Source organism: Coregonus clupeaformis, unplaced genomic scaffold, assembly GCF_020615455.1.
Source record: "Coregonus clupeaformis isolate EN_2021a unplaced genomic scaffold, ASM2061545v1 scaf0068, whole genome shotgun sequence".
NCBI classification, from domain to species: domain Eukaryota; kingdom Metazoa; phylum Chordata; class Actinopteri; order Salmoniformes; family Salmonidae; genus Coregonus; species Coregonus clupeaformis.
The window spans coordinates 447,981-467,269 of NW_025533523.1; the positions used below are offsets into that span (position 1 = coordinate 447,981).

At 43.1% G+C, this 19,289-nt stretch overlaps 2 protein-coding genes across 3 annotated transcripts in view; both read right to left on the bottom strand.

The window, feature by feature from the left end:
• Nucleotides 1–4,462, bottom strand: part of LOC121540339 (phospholipid phosphatase 2) — a 45,603-nt gene extending 41,141 nt beyond the window's left edge. Inside the window, exon 1 of the mRNA XM_041849142.1 lies at nt 4,056–4,462. Within this exon, the coding sequence (XP_041705076.1) occupies nt 4,056–4,116 (61 nt within the window). The 5' untranslated portion in view covers nt 4,117–4,462. The remainder of the gene's footprint in view (nt 1–4,055) is intronic.
• Nucleotides 4,463–6,822: 2,360 nt separating this feature from the next.
• Nucleotides 6,823–19,289, bottom strand: part of LOC121539907 (interleukin-6 receptor subunit beta) — a 39,223-nt gene continuing 26,756 nt past the window's right edge. For both annotated transcript variants that reach the window (XM_041848555.1, XM_041848554.1), the window contains one exon: nt 6,823–7,077. In XM_041848555.1, coding sequence (XP_041704489.1) covers nt 6,981–7,077 — 97 coding nt within the window. In that variant the 3' untranslated portion in view covers nt 6,823–6,980. The remainder of the gene's footprint in view (nt 7,078–19,289) is intronic.

The following is a 19,289-nucleotide window of genomic DNA, read 5'->3' on the forward strand; positions in this document are numbered from 1 at the left end:
TCCCATAGAAAATATGTGGAAGGAGCTGAAGGTTCGAGTTGCCAAACGTCAGCCTCGAAACCTTAATGACTTGGAGAAAATCTGCAAAGAGGAGTGGGAAACAAATCCCTCCTGAGATGTGTGCAAACCTGGTGGCCAACTACAAGAAACGTCTGACCTCTGTGATTGCCAACAAGGGTTTTGTCACCAAGTACTAAGTCATGTTTTGCAGATGGGTCAAATACTTATTTCCCTAATTAAAATGCAAATCAATTTATAACATTTTTGACATGCGTTTTTCAGGATTTTTTTGTTGTTATTCTGTCTCTGTTCAAATAAACCTACCATTAAAATTATAGACTGATCATGTCTTTGTCAGTGGGCAAACGTACAAAATCAGCAGGGGATCAAATACTTTTTTCCCTCACTGTATGTGGGTTTTTGGTAACGGAATTACAAGGCATAAGGCAATGTTTCTTAAATGTACAGAAGGCAAATCATTTCTCCAAAACTAAATATAAGTGTTGATATTAGTTGGCAGGGGTCTTTACTTCAACATGATTGTGTTTTGATGTGTTTCTAAAACCTTAAGAGTTTTTCTGGAAGATGTTTTCTAAGACTCCTTTTCTATCTGTTTGATCAGAAATCAAAGCCATTACAATTTTTTTATATGGAAAATGGTTGAAAAATGTATCTATACCTTCATTTCCCCAAAAATATAGACTCTTAGCTTTCATTTGACACCCAATTTGATATGCTCCTATGAACTTCCTTTAAAAATGGAAAAGACACATGGTTAATAATCACACACACCTCACCTACCACACCAGCTTTTGATAGTTTGACATGGGCTAAGCTCTGGGCAGGATAAGCATTTACCAGTTATATTACTCTGTGATTATATCTACAGAGGAGTTGATGATGCCATTCTTACCCTCCTTAACATGGTCTATAGACATCTAGAAGGTGCCAAATCTCATGTCAGGGTTCTGTTTGTTGACTTTTCTTCTGCCTTCAACACAATCCAGCCTTACATTCTGGCACAGAGACTCATTCGGGACTTTTCCTTAGATGGGGGGCTGGTTTTGTGGCTGTTGGACTTCCTGAGCCAACGCTCACAGCGAGTCAAAATAGGTCCCCATGTGTCGGATATACGCAATACCAACACAGGCTCTCCTCAGGGATGTGTTTTGTCCCCACTTCTGTACATCTTGTACACTAATAGTTGTACTAGTTCCCATACTGACAGACACCTCGTTAAGTTCGCTGATGACACTGCCTTGATCAGCCTGTTGCATGATGACGAGGAACATCATGGCCCGGTCCTAGATGACTTTGTAGAGTGGTGTGAGGAATCACACTTGGTCCTCAATACTAACAAGACCAAAGAGATGTGCATAGACTTCAGGAAGCGTACAACACCTACCTCTGCAACATCTATCAGAGGCCAGAATATAGAGATTGTAGAGGAATATAAATATCTGGGTGTCTTTTTGGACAGTAAGCTTCAGTAGAGTAAATGTACAGACCAGATCTACAAAAAGAGCCAACAGAGACTGTACTTTCTAAAAAAGTTGGGTTCTTTTAATATAGACTGTACTATATTGACTCTGTTTTACAAATCCTTTATTGAGAGTATTTTAACTTTTTGTATTGTTTGTTGGTTTGGCAATGCCACTGTCAGTCAGAGAAACATGTTGAGAAGGATTATTACCACAGCAAGTAAGGTACTTGGAGTCAAACAGACAGGCCTGGATGAGATCTTTAAGGTCAGGGCCCTCCGTAAGGCTCACAAAATCATTTTAGACCCAAGTCACCCCCTGTACCTGGACTTTGAATTACTCCCCTCTGGGCGTAGGTATAGGGCACCCCTCAGCAGGAAAAATAGAACGAGACAATCATTTGTGCCAGGTGTGATATCCCTCTTAAATAGCTCGGGCAAATGTTCCCATTGACCCCGTAAGGCCAGCAGGCTAGTCTTTGTTTTAAATGTTTTAAATGTTTTATTTCTTACTTTTATTGGTGCATGACTGTTATTGAAAGTTGTATTGTCAATCTTGTTTTGTATTTAACGCCACTTTAAATGTGTGACACTGCAACAAAATTTCCCCATGGGGACAATAAAGTAAGTAAGTAATGTCATTTAAATGTAATAACCTGGGGAATGGATAGCACCTCTTGTGGTTCTGACTTGTTGCAATACCATTGATTCACACTTCACAGTAACCTTCGAATAATTAAACTACAGACCACATCACTGCACCCTCCCTTTATATCAACTTCCCCATGGTAGAGATTCAGTTTTATTTTTACTTCTAACAATTGATGTCCTACGTACAAGCCAGCAAAAACATTGTTCTCATAGTATTGCTATGGGCTTGGGCAGTGGAGTGCATTTCAATACATTTTTGTGGCGGAACAAAGGCCACACCATAACTAGTGTGTCCTGTGCCTAAAAACACTTTATTTTTTGCTAAGATTAGGAGCATGGATTTGACTTACTTCTCCTTTCTTTGGAGGGTGCATGGGGTGAGGTGGATCATCTAAGTTTGACCTAGAGAATTGAAGCCAAGACGTGACATGGTGGACTTTAGAGTTCCAAAGGGGGGGCCAGCCAGACTCTCTCTATGCAGCAGTCGGTCTGATGTTCTCACCGCTGGAATCCCATGGTGGGATGGATCATATCCTGAAAGCCTGGGGATGCTGCCCTGGAGCAGATCCCAACAGGCATTACCCATTCTGCTCTCCTCTCACAACACACTGAACAACAACAACGCGAGAATGTGCTGCCAAAGGCCAGACCATTACGCAATTATAGTCTGCCAAGTGTAAGTGCAGTTATCAGTTATCATACACCCCCTGTGTAACAACACCCCCACATTGGAGTCTTGACAGATGGGGGAACATAACTCTAAGCAGTGTTTCCCAACTCCCGTCCTCAACTACCGCCAACAGTATATATTTTTATTGTAACCCTGGACAAAAACACCTGAATCAAGCCCTCAATGAGTTGAATCAGCTGTGTACTGTTGGGGGTACTTGAGGACCAGAGTTAGGAAACCCATCTCTAGGGAGTAGGGACTGATTGGCCTGCTTGACATGTATGGGCAAAGTGCTACACGATAATAGAAAAGTCATAGTGGATGATTGGACAACAATATATGTATTTCTATAGCTTCGCCTCAAACCACTGTCACATTTGCACTGCCCTATCATTTATATTAATTGATTAATTGACAGTCTCCAGTTTAAATGCCCAGCCAGAGTTCATATTGAAGTAATTCAGTATTGAAGTAGCTGGTCTGTCATGCACATGTGCAAGCAATATCCTTAAAAATGCATTGAATGTGGAAAAGAGGCATATTCTTCGAGGGCTTTTGGGAAGTCCAAATAGAGGAAATAGGGATAAGGGGGCACACACATGCAGATTACATTTCCATAAACAAACATTGAGCTTCCTGAAACTCAGTACAGCATGGAAAGGTCCATGATGCGAATGAGCTTTACCTATTTTCCCATGGTGCAATTTAATATAGCATCATGTCAATATCCCATCATTCCTTCCATACACATTTGCATGTATGGAAGGGATGATGGTCTGGAGCAGGGGGCAGTCTGGCATTAACAACAAGCTACTCACATCATATTCTCTACTACGGTGTTATAATCAGTATGAACTGGAGAAATAGTGCTAACAGTCCACCAGCTTTATCAGACTTGTCTCTAGGGCGCACATATTCGAGCTTTCTAATTTTTTATGAAGAGTAGGCCTGCAGTTCGACTTAATTATGTAATCAAAAGTGACTAAATCAGTTAAATCTACAGTAAAGACATTGTTATTTGCCCAATTAATTAACCATGAGGAGGAATATTATTTGGTAACCTGGATACCTTTTCCATTTCATGTCCAATGGTTCTTCATCAGTCTAAAACTCAAATCAATGTTACCGAGGCACAGACACGGTAGTTCCGATGACTTTATATGAATAGTTCTGTTTACGTAGCCTGCCTAGTATAGAATCCTGTCTTTGTTCAAGGGCAGTGTGAAATTGATACACTGTAGCTACTGTACTTACCCACTACCACGCACAGCACGTCCACCAAGACATACAGCTTCTTTTTTCTAAAATCCTTCATTTTTCTTCTGTTGATAGAGGATGTAGTTGATCAAAAACTTGTTTGAAAACGTACTTTATGAGTGCCGTATGCAAACTGCCAACCTGTATTGCGAGTTCTTCCGGAAGGCTATTTCCCTACCTGCCCACATATGCTGTTACCTAGGTGGGCCTATGCAATTTTGCAATCCGAAAAATGTCTTCCAAACTCAGACTCAAATCATCTCAATCCGCCACAGTGTTAAGCTATTGCGCCCTTTGCGCGCATATTTTGGTTATGGCGACAGGACTGAAAAAGAAAACGTTTTTACAGTAGTTAAGACGTCTGACAAATCATTACAACCCTCTCCACACACCACGCCACTGATCCCTCCTTCCCACTTCCTTGAAGTATTTTATGCGGCGTTCAAACCAACTGGGAACTCGGAAATAGTTAGTTCACTGTGCGAAGTTTGAAAGGTAAGAATTGACACTAGCCAGGTTTCCAGCCGACCTTTTTTATACAAGTAAAGTACATGTCACGATGGAAATAGCAAATTTGTCGGTAAACATTCCAAATGTTGACAAAATAAAATATGATAGAAAAGGTGGGATTTGTTTGCGTCAGTAAAATTAATTAGTCGAGAAATAGTGGTGGAAACGACTTTATGCGCAAATATTGATGCCTATAGTCCTAATAACCATCATATCGTAGTAAACTTCTAGTGACGCGATGACGTCTGGTCTTCCCACTATGACTCGGGAAAGCATGCAGTTCATTAGGCTGCAGATGAAATAAATGATGATGAACTTCACAGGGTGGTGAAAGTGCACGGTGATGAGCTTGATGCTCCATTCCAATAAATATCGAGGGTCTAATTCTGGTGACATTATGACCAATGCTTAATTGGCTGCAGTTTGAGAAATAAAAAATAATCTCGCTCTTATCCATAATAATATCATAATGTAGGCTATACCCGCACCGTATCACTGTCAAGACCAGACTTGGCACATTTGCTATATAATGCAACAGTTTTTGTGACAAAACCATTGGTAGAGTTGAAAATGCATGGAAACCCATTTAAAGGAAAACTCCACACAAAAACGATCTTGGAATATTTATTTCAATATTCCATTGTTGATATAGTCCCAAAATGTTTTGCATGTCAGCAATTACGTTTTCAAGATATGTAACTTTCAAAATACAGAAATACATTTTGCATCATATGATCATATCGGCTGTATTTATGTATTTTGAAAGTTAGCAGATAAGTTTTGGGGTGGAATTTTCCTTTCACTTGAATTTTCTTATTTGGTACATGGGAATTTAACCACAAAAATAATGTTTTGCGCACTACCTCATCATGCACAGTCTTTTATCCACAACAAGTACATTTGATGGAAACACATCTCTGGTGGTGAAATGCACATATTGTTGTTATGCGGATTTTAGAATATTCGCATGAAAATCTGTCGGATGGAAACCTACTGTAGCTACTGACAGCAACAATAAAAGAAAGCAGAGCAGAAATAATCTGTGCGCTCTGCTCCAGTCCCTGTCCGTCTTGCTGGTGGTAAAGCAGTTCGTTTCTCAGAGTAGCCTGGCACACAGTGGATAGCAGCTGCCTAGTGGGGAGTTGCCTGTGTTACTGACTGACTGGAACGCAGCTCCCCAAAATGCCATAACATTTATGGGGATATTTTAGGGCATTTCCATAGATCAGTGTCTACTGGGATTTTTTGGGGAAACCCATGGCACTCCACATTAATTGTGATACATTTATAATAAATACATTTTAATATATTTAATTAGTAATATGATTACTCTAAAGTGGTCAGTCACAGCATTCAAGGCAAGTAATTACTTGCTAAATATAATTCCAAACATGGTAATAACATTTTTTGTTACAAATTCAAGAGTTAGCCCCAACCAGGACTCGAACCCAGGTCCAGCGACTGTGAAGCCAACACCTTAACTATGACGCCATGAGGTCCTATACGCTTGACTAGCTCGCTAGGTGTTGTGTTAAGGTCGCTACAATATCTTATATTCATGACATCCACGACAACTAAACTCCATCCACTCAAGCCAGTAGGCTACAGACCTCAGCAGGCATTGCATGCAGCATTTGCATAGATTTCCATGCAGAGCCTGACCCTTCATTCAGTATGCAGTATTTAATAACATGCTATCCTCTCCAACTCCTGTACCTGCTTTTGAAAGAGAAAAAAGCCCCAGTGATGCTGATTCACACATGTCTGGGGTTGACCGGTTGACACTGGGTAGTAAAAATACAGGTGGTTCTAAATGTGCCATTAGTTGTGGGCATTAATCAAAGCTCTACAGTGGGTGGACCCACGCTGAGTACTGAACTCAGTATGTGGAAACATTAAAACTCAGTGAAAAAGAACTAAACTTCCAGTCTTACAAAAGCAAAGGGAGTTTTACAAGTCCTGCTGGGACTGTAGAATTAACATGACCAAGCAACAGCAGGACTCAGAGGAACTGGGATAACTTGTGTTTCTGTTTCTTCATCAGCACCAGACCTGGGGGTAGACTATGTTCTAGCCTGGTGTGACAGCCTTCTAGCCTCTCTTATAACACAGCAGCTCTTAAAATAAACTGCAGTAGCTATGTACCAGGAGTTTGACATGCATCAGTAGATGAGACGATATTACAGCATATAACGTTTATATATAGAACAGATTAAACATACATTACATTGAATTACTTTGCAGGTGGCCTTATTTTAACATGCCAGGTCACAATGAAACTTGATTGGATAAAACAATATTCAAAGTACTGTACAGCTGCCAATTAAAACCTCACAGTGTGCTATAACAAACAAATTCAGGACATATAATAGAAAAACAAAGAACAGGGTTCAGACGTCCTAAGAAATGATATTACCACTTACAATCAACATCAATAGATTTCTGCCCCCTACTGGGGGAGTGGGGACACTGTGGCTGTATTTGAAATGGTGTTCTCGCCTCTGAGATTCTGAAAAATAAAGAGAATAACTTAGAACATGTTTAATTGGTTAGACAAATAATAGCATAAATGTGCGATACAGAGTAATCAATTTAAAAAATGCTTCACTAAATTAGTCCTACTAATTTGGACTTCCAGAGATCTTCAATGAGATAATTTGTCTACAGATATGTACAGTAGATCTGTGTTTTTCCATTTTCTAGGGCACAGTCCAATTTTGCCATCTGGTATATAAAAGTATGCAATGTGGATCCTTGGGAGGTCCCTACCCTAAACCCTAACCTTAACCCCCACCTGCAATCACATGATACCCCTGACCCTCATGTAGTGACTGACTTGGTGGCTCATTACAACAGTGAACTCTCCTCCCACCTGGATGTTCTTTTCCCCCTTAAAAGGAGGGTGGTCACCTTCAACATCCCAGTGCCATGGTACAATCCTGAGCTGCATACCATGAAAGCCACAGGACGACAACTAGCTCTACAAACGGAACAGGGCTCATTGTCCATAAGGAGGCCTACAAAGACAACATTCACAACTACAAGGACTCACTAGCCACAACCAAATCTGCCTATTTCTCCAACATTATAAGGAATGAACAAGGAAACCCAAGAGTGCTCTTCTCAACCATCAACAAACTTCTCCGCCCATTGGACAACCCCTCTCTCACAATCACCACCGACCTCTGTGACAGTTTTCTGGCCTCCTTTCAAAACAAAGTTGAGGCTATCTACCAACAGCTGCAACAGTCTCACCCTTTCTTACTGGTACGCACGCATTTCATTTTAATAGTACAACAATTACAGGGTAGCCTACTCTGTTGACACTGACAAACAGATCAATAAAAACGATGTTGGCTGATCCATATAATCGGCCTACAAAAGGGGCGACACAAATACAATATGACGTCGATCTAACCTGGAGGAGGAAATGATTGTCCAAAAACAAACAAAAGTGGCACTGACCCAATGATAAAGACAGTGAATATGCACTCACCGGGGATATGGCCGATATTTTCCGCTGATGCCAATAAGATTCTACTGTTTGCTCAATTAAGTTGATCATTTTGATAACTAAAAGACAGGTTGGAGTCTTTTCATTGTCATCTTTTTACAGCAATAGCTATTTTCTTTTCAAACTGTTTTTCCACGATTGTATTTTTAAATATTGCGATATGCCTGGCTGGGTCTCTCTACTTTTCACTGACAGTCATAACTCAACAATCATCTATTTGGTATTTGCAGCACGCGCTGAGCAAATTGCAGGCCCTTCCGACTGTAGGCTATGTGACTTAAAACAATCCACAGCCTTTTTTTAATGAAGCTAATGATCCTCTGTGGCCAAATCATTTTATTTATTTCTGTTTTCAGTGCATTCGGAAAGTATTCAGACCCCTTGACTTTTTCCACATTTTGTTACGTTACAGCCTTATTCTAAAATGGATTAAATCGTTTTCTCCCCTCATCAATCTACACACAATACCCCATAATGACAAAGCGAAAACGGGTTTCTAGAAATTTTAGCAAAATAAAAAGTATTCAGACCCTACTCAGTACTTTGTTGAACGACCTTTGGCAGCAATTACAGCCTAGAATCTTCTTGGGTATTTATTTTATTTTATTTTATTTAACCTTTATTTAACCAGGTAAGCCAGTTGAGAACAAGTTCTCATTTACATCTGCGACCTGGCCAAGATAAAGCAAAGCAGTGCGATAAAAACAACAACACAGAGTTACATATGGGGTAAAACAAAACAGAGTCAAAAATACAACAGAAAATATATATACAGTGTGTGCAAATGTAGCAAGTTATGGAGGTAAGGCAATAAATAGGCCATAGTGCAAAATAATGACAATTAGTATTAACACTGGAATGATAGATGTGCAAGAGACCATGTGCAAATAGAGATACTGGGGTGCAAATGAGCAAAATAAATAACAATATGGGGATGAGGTAGTTGGGTGGGCTAATTTCAGATGGGCTGTGTACAGGTGCAGTGATCGGTAAGGTGCTCTGACAACTGATGCTTAAATTTAGTGAGGGAGATAAGTGTCTCCAGCTTCAGAGATTTTTGCAATTCGTTCCAGTCATTGGCAGCAGAGAACTGGAAGGAATGGCGGCCAAAGGAGGTGTTGGCTTTGGGGATGACCAGTGAGATATACCTGCTGGAGTGCATACTACGGGTGGGTGTTGCTATGGTGACCAATGAGCTAAGATAAGGCAGGGATTTGCCTAGCAGTGATTTATAGATGGCCTGGAGCCAGTGGGTTTGGCGACGAATATGTAGTGAGGACCAGCCAACAAGAGCGTACAGGTCACAGTGGTGGGTAGTATATGGGGCTTTGGTGACAAAATGGATGGCACTGTGATAGACTCCATCCAATTTGCTGAGTAGAGTGTTGTAGGCTATTTTGTAAATGACATCGCCGAAGTCAAGGATCGGTAGGATAGTCAGTTTTACGAGGGCATGTTTGGCAGCATGAGTGAAGGAGGCTTTGTTGCGAAATAGGAAGCCGATTCTAGATTTAACTTTGGATTGGAGATGCTTAATGTGAGTCTGGAAGGAGAGTTTACAGTCTAACCAGACACCTAGGTATTTGTAGTTGTCCACATACTCTAGGTCAGACCCGTCGAGAGTAGTGATTCTAGACGGGTGGGCGGGTGCCAGCAGCGTTCGATTGAAGAGCATGCATTTAGTTTTACTAATGTTTAAGAGCAGTTGGAGGCTACTGAAGGAGTGTTGTATGGCATTGAAACTCGTTTGGAGGTTTGTTAACACAGTGTCCAATGAAGGGCCAGATGTATACAAAATGGTGTCGTCTGCGTAGAGGTGGATCTGAGAGTCACCAGCAGCAAGAGCGACATCATTGATATACACGGAGAAAAGAGTTGGCCCAAGAATTGAACCCTGTGGCACCCCCATAGAGACTGCCATAGGTCCAGACAACAGGTCCTCCGATTTGACCTCTATCTGAGAAGTAGTTGGTGAACCAGGTGAGGCAGTCATTTGAGAAACCAAGGCTATTTAGTCTGCCAATAAGAATGCGGTGGTTGACAGAGTCAGCGATTGTATTTTTAAATATTGGGGGGGTTTGGGTACAAGTTGCAGCGGAGGGTGCAGAGCTGGTGGCCGGGGTAGTGGTAGCCAGGTGGAAAGCATGGCCAGCCGTAGCAAAATGCTTGTTGAAATTCTCGATTATTGTAGATTTATCGGTGGTGATAGTGTTTCCTAGCCTCAGTGCAGTGGGCAGCTGGGAGGAGGTGCTCTTATTCTCCATGGACTTTACAGTGTCCCAAAACCTTTTGGAGTTAGTGCTACAGGATGCACATTTCTGTTTGAAAAAGCTAGCCTTTGCTTTCCTAACTGCTTGTGTATATTGGTTCCTAACTTCCCTGAAAAGTTGCATATCGCGGGGGCTATTTGATGCTAATGCAGTACGCCACAGGATGTTTTTGTGCTGGTCAAGGGCAGTCAAGTCTGAGGAGAACCAGGGGCTATATCTGTTCTTAGTTCTGTATTTTTTGAATGGGGCTTGTTTATTTAAGATTGAGAGGAAATTACTTTTAAAGAACAACCAGGCATCCTCTACTGACGGAATGAGATCGATATCCATCCAGGATACCAGGGCCAGGTCAATTAGGAAGGCCTGTTCGCTAAAGTGTTTTAGGGAGCGTTTGACAGTGATGAGGGGTGGTCGTTTGACCGCGGACCCGTTACGGACGCAGGCAATAAGGCAGTGATCGCTGAGATCCTGGTTGAAGACAGCGGAGGTGTATTTAGAGGGTAAATTAGTCAGGATGATATCTATGAGGGTGCCCATGTTTACGGATTTAGGGTTGTACCTTGTAGGTTCGTTGATAATTTGTGTGAGATTGAGGGCATCTAGTTTGGATTGTAGGATGGCCGGGGTGTTAAGCATATCCCAATTTAGGTCACCAAGCAGTACGAACTCTGAGGATAAATGGGGGGCAATCAATTCACATAAGGTGTCCAGGGCACAGCTGGGGGCACAGCTGGGGTCTGTAGCAAGCGGCAACAGTGAGAGACTTATTTCTGGAAAGGTGGATTTTTAGAAGTAGAAGCTCAAACTGTTTGGGCACAGACCTGGATAGTATGATAGAGCTCTGCAGGCTATAATAATAATAATAATAATAATAATAATAATAATAATATGCCATTTAGCAGACGCTTTTATCCAAAGCGACTTACAGTCATGTGTGCATACATTTTTACGTATGGGTGGTCCCGGGGATCGAACCCACTACCCTGGCGTTACAAGCGCCATGCTCTACCAATTGAGCTACAATTTCTACAGTAGATTGCAACTCCGCCCCCTTTGGCAGTTCTAGACGGAAAATGTTGTAGTTGGGGATCGAAATGTCAGAGTTTTTGGTGGCCTTCCTAAGCCAGGATTCAGACACTGCTAGAACATCAGGGTTGGCGGAGTGTGCTAACCCAGTGAATAACTCAAACTTAGGAAGGAGGCTTCTGATGTTAACGTGCAGAAAACCAAGGCTTTTACGGTTACAGAAGTCAACAAATGATAGCTCCTGGGGAGTAGGAGTGATACTGGGGGCTGCAGGGCCTGGAGTTGAGCCTCTCTACATCACCAGAGGAACAGAGGAGGACTAGAATAAGGATACGGCTAAAGGCTTTAAGAACTGGTCTTCTAGTGCATTGGGTACAAAGAATAAAGGGGGCAGATTTCCGGGCGTTGTAGAAAAGATTCAGGGCATTATGTACAGACAAGGCTATGGAAGGATATGAGTACAGTGGAGGTAAACCTAAGCGTTGGGTAACAATGAAAGAGATAGCATCACTGGAGGCACCGATTGAGCCGGTCTCGGCGTGTATGGGGGGTGGAACAAAGGAACTATTTGAGGCAGTTTGAGAGGGACTTGGGGTTCTACAGTGAAATTGTTTAATAAGAACTAACTGGAACAGCAATAGGCAAGGCATATTGACATGGGAGAGAGGCATAAAGCAATCACAGGTGTTATTAGAGAGAGCTAAGACAACAACTGGTAATGGCGATAATGTTTGGGCTGAGGCTAAACAGACAAACTGGACAGGGTACCGTGTAAAGGAACAGTCCAGCAGGCATCAGCTGTGCAGCTGAGTGATCATAAGGTCCAGTGAACAGCACTATGTGAGTCCGAGAGCAGTTCGAATTGGTGCTACAGCACAGCGAGCAGGAAGCACGGTTGATGTTTGCGTGTGCTAGGGGCCGGGGCTAGCAGATGGATCTTCGTGGTCGTCGCAACGGGAAGCCTGTTGAAACCACAGACGATTACGTCGGCAGACCAGTCGTGATGGATCGGCGGGGCTCCGTGTCGACTCTAGGAGGTCCCGTCCGGTTGACAGAGAGGTAGATAGCCGGGAGATGTGCCTGACTCAAGGCTAGCTCAAGGCTAATTAGACAACAACAACGTTCATTTGGTTGCAGCTAGCTAGTTGCGATTATCCAGTGTTAAAGGTCCAGTGATTCAGTGATTCCGGCAGAAAATCCGATAGGTTCTGGGTTGATAACGCGCTGTGCAGACAGTGCAGACTGGCCGATAATAGTCCAGGCTAGAGCTGGCTGGTAGGTAGTGCAGGCCACGGACAATGGTGAAAAACCACTAACGGTGGCTAATAGCAAGTAGCTATTGTCCGGTAGACAGAGAGGTAGATAGCCGGGATATGGGCCTGCTCGAGGCTAGCTCAAGGCTCAAGGCTAACTGGTGCTTCGGGGGCAGTGGTAATTAGCCTACAGCAACATCCATTCGAAATCCATTCGGTTGCGGCTAGCTAGATCCGGTGTTAAGGTCCAGTGATTCAGTTATTCCGGCAGAAAATCCGATGTTCTGGGTGAAAAACTGCTAACGGTGGCTAATAGCAAGTAGCTAGTTAGCTAGTTAGCTGGCTGGCTAGTTTCAACTGGAGATTCTAGATAAAGGTGAGTAAATAATAGAATCCGTTCCACATTGAGTGAGGCGGGTTGCAGGAAAGTATATTTAGTAGAAGGATGAAAAGTGTGATAGGGAAATATATACAGTGGGGAGAACAAGTATTTGATACACTGCCGATTTAGCAGGTTTTCCTACTTACATAGCATGTAGAGCTCTGTCCAGAAAATCACATTGTATGATTTTTAAGTAATTAATTAGCATTTTTTGCATGACATAAGTATTTGATCAACTACCAACCAATAAGAATTCCGGCTCTCACAGACCTTTTGGTTTTTCTTTAAGAAGCCCTCCTGTTCTCCACTCATTACCTGTATTAACTGCACCTGTTTGAACTCGTTATCTGTATAAAAGACACCTGTCCACACACTCAATCAAACAGACTCCAACCTCTCCACAATGGCCAAGACCAGAGAGCTGTGTAAGGACATCAGGGATAGAATTGTAGACCTACACAAGGCTGGGATGGGCTACAGGACAATAGGCAAGCAGCTTGGTGAGAAGGCAACAACTGTTGGCGCAATTATTAGAAAATGGAAGAAGTTCAAGATGACGGTCAATCAGCCTCGGTCTGGGGCTCCATGCAAGATCTCACCTCGTGGGGCATCAATGATCATGCGGAAGGTGAGGGATCAGCCCAGAACTACACGGCAGGACCTGGTCAATGACCTGAAGAGAGCTGGGACCACAGTCTCAAGGAAAACCATTAGTAACACACTACGCCATCATGGATTAAAATCCTGCAGCGCACGCAAGGTCCCTGTGCTCAAGCCAGCGCATGTCCAGGCCCGTCTGAAGTTTGCCAATGACCATCTGGATGATCCAGAGGAGGAATGGGAGAAGGTCATGTGGTCTGATGAGACAAAAATATAGCTTTTTGGTCTAAACTCCACTCGCTGTGTTTGGAGGAAGAAGAAGGATGAGTACAACCCCAAGAACACCATCCCAACCGTGAAGCATGGAGGTGGAAACATCATTCTTTGGGGATGCTTTTCTGCAAAGGGGACAGGACGACTGCACCGTATTGAGGGGAGGATGGATGGGGCCATGTATCGCGAGATCTTGGCCAACAACCTCCTTCCCTCAGTAAGAGCATTGAAGATGGTCGTGGCTGGGTCTTCCAGCATGACAACGACCCGAAACAGACAGCCAGGGCAACTAAGGAGTGGCTCCGTAAGAAGCATCTCAAGGTCCTGGAGTGGCCTAGCCAGTCTCCAGACATGAACCCAATAGAAAATCTTTGGAGGGAGTTGAAAGTCCATATTGCCCAGCGACAACCCCGAAACCTGAAGGATCTGGAGAAGGTTTGTATGGAGGAGTGTGCCAAAATCCCTGCTGCAGTGTGTGCAAACCTGGTCAAGACCTACAGGAAACGTATGATCTCTGTAATTGCAAACAAAGGTTTCTGTACCAAATATTAAGTTCTGCTTTTCTGATGTATCAAATACTTATGTCATGCAATAAAAAGCAAATTAATTACTTAAAAATCATACAATGTAATTTTCTGGATTTTTGTTTTAGATTCCGTCTCTCACAGTTGAAGTGTACCTATGATAAAAATTACAGACCTCTACATGCTTTGTAAGTAGGAAAACCTGCAAAATCGGCAGTGTATCAAATACTTGTTCTCCCCACTGTACGTAAAATACAAAAAAATACAAAAAACAGGCTATTTACATGGACACACAAGAGAACACGACCGCACTGCTACGCCATCTTGGACAGTAGGGTATGACGCTACAAGCTTGGCACACCTGTATTTGGGGAGTTTCTCCCATTCTTCTCTGCAGATCCTCTCAAGCTCTGTCAGGTTGCATGGGGAGCGTCACTGCACAGCTATTTTCAGGTCTCTCCAGAGATGTTAGATTGGGTTCAAGTCCGGGCTCTGGCTGGGCTACTCAAGGACATTCAGAGACTTGTCCCAAAGCCACTCCTGCGTTGTTGTCACGGATCCCCCCGGTACTGCTGCTCATTCCGTATACCAGCTCCGGAGGTCTACGTCACCGGCCTTCTAGGCGTCACTTACCTGGTTCATTACCACCAACCCCGGACTGTCTTGTCTCATTACGCACACCAATTCCTATTCCCTCTGATTAGTATGTCTATATACAGTGGGGAGAACAAGTATTTGATACACTGCCGATTTAGCAGGTTTTCCTACTTACATAGCATGTAGAGCTCTGTAATTTTTATCATAGGTACACTTCAACTGTGAGAGACGGAATCTAAAACAAAAATCCAGAAAATCACATTGTATGATTTTTAAGTAATTAATTTGCATTTTATTGCATGACATAAGTATTTGATCACCTACCAACCAGTAAGAATTCCGTCTCTCACAGACCTGTTAGTTTTTCTTTAAGAAGCCCTCCTATTCTCCACTCATTACCTGTATTAACTGCACCTGTTTGAACTCGTTACCTGTATAAAAAGACACCTGTCCACACACTCAATCAAACAGACTCCAACCTCTCCACAATGGCCAAGACCAGAGAGCTGTGTAAGGACATCAGGGATAAGATTGTAGACCTGCACAAGGCTGGGATGGGCTACAGGACAATAGGCAAGCAGCTTGGTGAGAAGGCAACAACTGTTGGCGCAATTATTAGAAAATGGAAGAAGTTCAAGATGACGGTCAATCACCCCTCGGTCTGGGGCTCCATGCAAGATCTCACCTCGTGGGGCATCAATGATCATGAGGAAGGTGAGGGATCAGCCCAGAACTACACGGCAGGACCTGGTCAATGACCTGAAGAGAGCTGGGACCACAGTCTCAAAGAAAACCATTAGTAACACACTACGCCGTCATGGATTAAAATCCTGCAGCGCACGCAAGGTCCCCCTGCTCAAGCCAGCGCATGTCCAGGCCTGTCTGAAGTTTGCCAATGACCATCTGGATGATCCAGAGGAGGAATGGGAGAAGGTCATGTGGTCTAATGAGACAAACATAGAGCTTTTTGGTCTAAACTCCACTCGCCGTGTTTGGAGGAAGAAGAAGGATGAGTACAACCCCAAGAACACCATCCCAACCGTGTAGCATGGAGGTGGAAACATCATTCTTTGGGGATGCTTTTCTGCAAAGGGGACAGGACAACTGCACCGTATTGAGGGGAGGATGGATGGGGCCATGTATCGCGAGATCTTGGCCAACAACCTCCTTCCCTCAGTAAGAGCATTGAAGATGGGTCATGGCTGGGTCTTCCAGCATGACAACGACCTGAAACACAAAGCCAGGGCAACTAAGGAGTGGCTCCGTAAGAAGCATCTCAAGGTCCTGGAGTGTCCTAGCTAGTCTTCAGACCTGAACCCAATAGAACATCTTTGGAGGGAGCTGAAAGTCCGTATTGCCCAGCGACAGCCCCGAAACCTGAAGGATCTGGAGAAGGTCTGTATGGAGGAGTGTGCCAAAATCCCTGCTGCAGTGTGTGCAAACCTGGTCAAGACCTACAGGAAACATATGATCTCTGTAATTGCAAACAAAGGTTTCTGTACCAAATATTAAGTTCTGCTTTTCTGATGTATCAAATACTTATGTCATGCAATAAAATGCAAATTAATTACTTAAAAATCATACAATGTGATTTTCAGGATTTTTGTTTTAGATTCCGTCTCTCACAGTTGAAGTGTACATATGATAAAAATTACAGAGCTCTACATGCTATGTAAGTAGGAAAACCTGCTAAATCGGCAGTGTTCTCCCCACTGTATGTGCCCTCTGTTCACCATTGTCCTTGTCGATTATTGTCCCATGTCCGTTGGTCTCGTGAGTACCGTGTATTGTGCTCTTGTTATTATGGGTCTCGTCCTGTGTATTGTTTAGAGGTTTACACCTCGCTCTTTTGTTTGGGTTACATCCCTGTGTTCTATATATATATATATATATATATATATATATATATATACACACACACGTGTTTGTTTTGGGCTTCGTCCCCATCATTGTTCATGATGTACCTTGTGTTGGGTGGAGAAAATAAAACCCCTATTACGTATTCTTGCGCCTGTCTTCAAATCCTTATACAATGTGACAGTTGTCTTGGCTGTGTGCTTAGGGTCGTTGTCCTGTTGGAAGGTGAACGTTCGCCACAGTCTGAGGTCCTGAGCACTCTGGAGCAGGTTTTCATCAAGGATCTCTCTGTACTTTGCTCCGTTCATCTTTCCCTCCATCCTGAATAGTCTCCCAGTCCCTGCCGCTGAAAAACATCCCCACAGCATGATGCTGCCACCACCATGCTTCAACGTAGGGATGGTGCCAGGTTTCCTCCAGACGTAACGCTTGGCATTCAGGCCAAAGAGTTCAATCTGGGTTTCATCAGACCAGAGAATCTTGTTTCTCATGGTCTGAGAGTCCTTTAGGTGCCTTTTGGCAAACTCCAAGCGGGCTGTCATTAGCCTTTTACTGAGGAGTGGCATACTGCAGAGATGGTTGTCCTTCTGGAAGGTTCTCCCATCACCACAGAGGAACTCTAGAGCTCTGTCAGAGTGACCATCGGGTTCTTGTCACCTCCCTGACCAAGGCCCTTCTCCCCGGATTGCTCAGTTTGGCTGGGCGGCCAGCTCTAGGAAGAGTCTTGATGGTTCCAAACTTCTTCTATTTAAGAATGATGGAGGCCACTGTGTTCTTGGGGACCTTCAATTCTGCTAACATTTTTTGGTACCCTTCCCCAGACGTTTTTGCTCTGACATGCATTGTCAACTGTGGGACCTTATATAGACAGGTGTGTGCCTTTCCAAATCATTTACCACAGGTGGACTCCAATCAAGTTGTTTGAAACATCTCAAGGTTGATCAATGGAAACAGGATGCACCTGAGCTCAATGTCGAGTCTCATAGCAAAGGGTCTGAATACTTACAGTACCAGTCAAAAGGTTGGACACACCTACTCATTCCAGGGTTTTTCTTTAGTTTTACTATTTTCTACATTGTAGAATAATAGTGAAGACATCAAAACTATGAAATAACACATATGGAATCATGTAGTAACCAAAAAAGTGTTAAACAAATCAAAATATATTTTATATTTGAGATTCTTCAAATAGCCACCCTTTGCCTTGATGACAGCTTTGCACACTCTTGGCATTCTCTCAACCAGCTTCACCTGGAATGCTTTTCCAACAGTCTTGAAGGAGTTCCCACATATGCTGAGCACTTTGGCTGCTTTTTCTTCACTCTGCGGTCCGACTCATCCCAAACCATCTCAAATCGGGTTGAGGTCGGGGGATTGTGGAGACCAGGTCATCTGATGCAGCACTCCATCACTCTCCTTCTTGGTAAAATAGCCCTTACACAGCCTGGATGTGTGTTCAGTCATTGTCCTGTTGAAAAACAAATGATAGTCCCACTAAGCCCTCTCTTTGCTTATTTCTTTGCAACTCTGCCTAGGTCAGCATCCCGGAGTCGCCTCTTCATTGTTGACGTTGAGACTGGTGTTTTGCAGGTACTATTTAACGAAGCTGCCAGTTGAGGACCTGTGAGGCATCTGTTTCTCAAACTAGACACTCTAATGTGTTTGTCCTCTTGCTCAGTTGTGCACCGGGGCCTCCCACTCCTCTTTCTATTCTGGTTAGAGCCAGTTTGCGCTGTTCTGTGAAGGGAGTAGTACACAGCGTTGTACGAGATCTTCAGTTTCTTGGTAATTTCTCGCATGGAATAGCCTTCATTTCTCAGAACAAGAATAGACTGACGAGTTTCAGAAGAAATGTGGAAAAAGTCAAGGGGTCTGAATACTTTCCGAATGCACTGTAGACAGGAGTAAGCTAATTAGGCTATATCATTTTGGCAATTTAATTCAATTTAATTTAGGGAAAGCTTAGCTTCCCCTAGCCTTATGGACCTATGCCTTTTAATGTGGCATAAACACAACCAGTCATGATGTTTTCATCTGATTGTCAAACAATCACTTAACAAAGGCACTCCCATAGGCTACCCGCACACATTTGTCCACTCACAAAATAATTAATGCATCCAAACCCCAACAGTGCACTGTGCACCCGCAATTTGATGAATGGAAAGAGACATCTGTTACAAAACATCTACATATATTGTAATGACATTCTGCAATTGTCATTAGGCCTACATTTGTAGCCTGAATTGATGCATCCACTGTTGTCCACGCGCGCATTGGTCTTGGCCACTCATCTCCGCCTTGACAAAATGTAAGTGTTCTCCTCAAACCACAACGCAATTTGGAGCGTATGCCAACTGGTTTCCAGTTAATTCGCTAACCTTTCATGCAGCTGACATGCACTAATGTTAAATAATGGCATAATAGA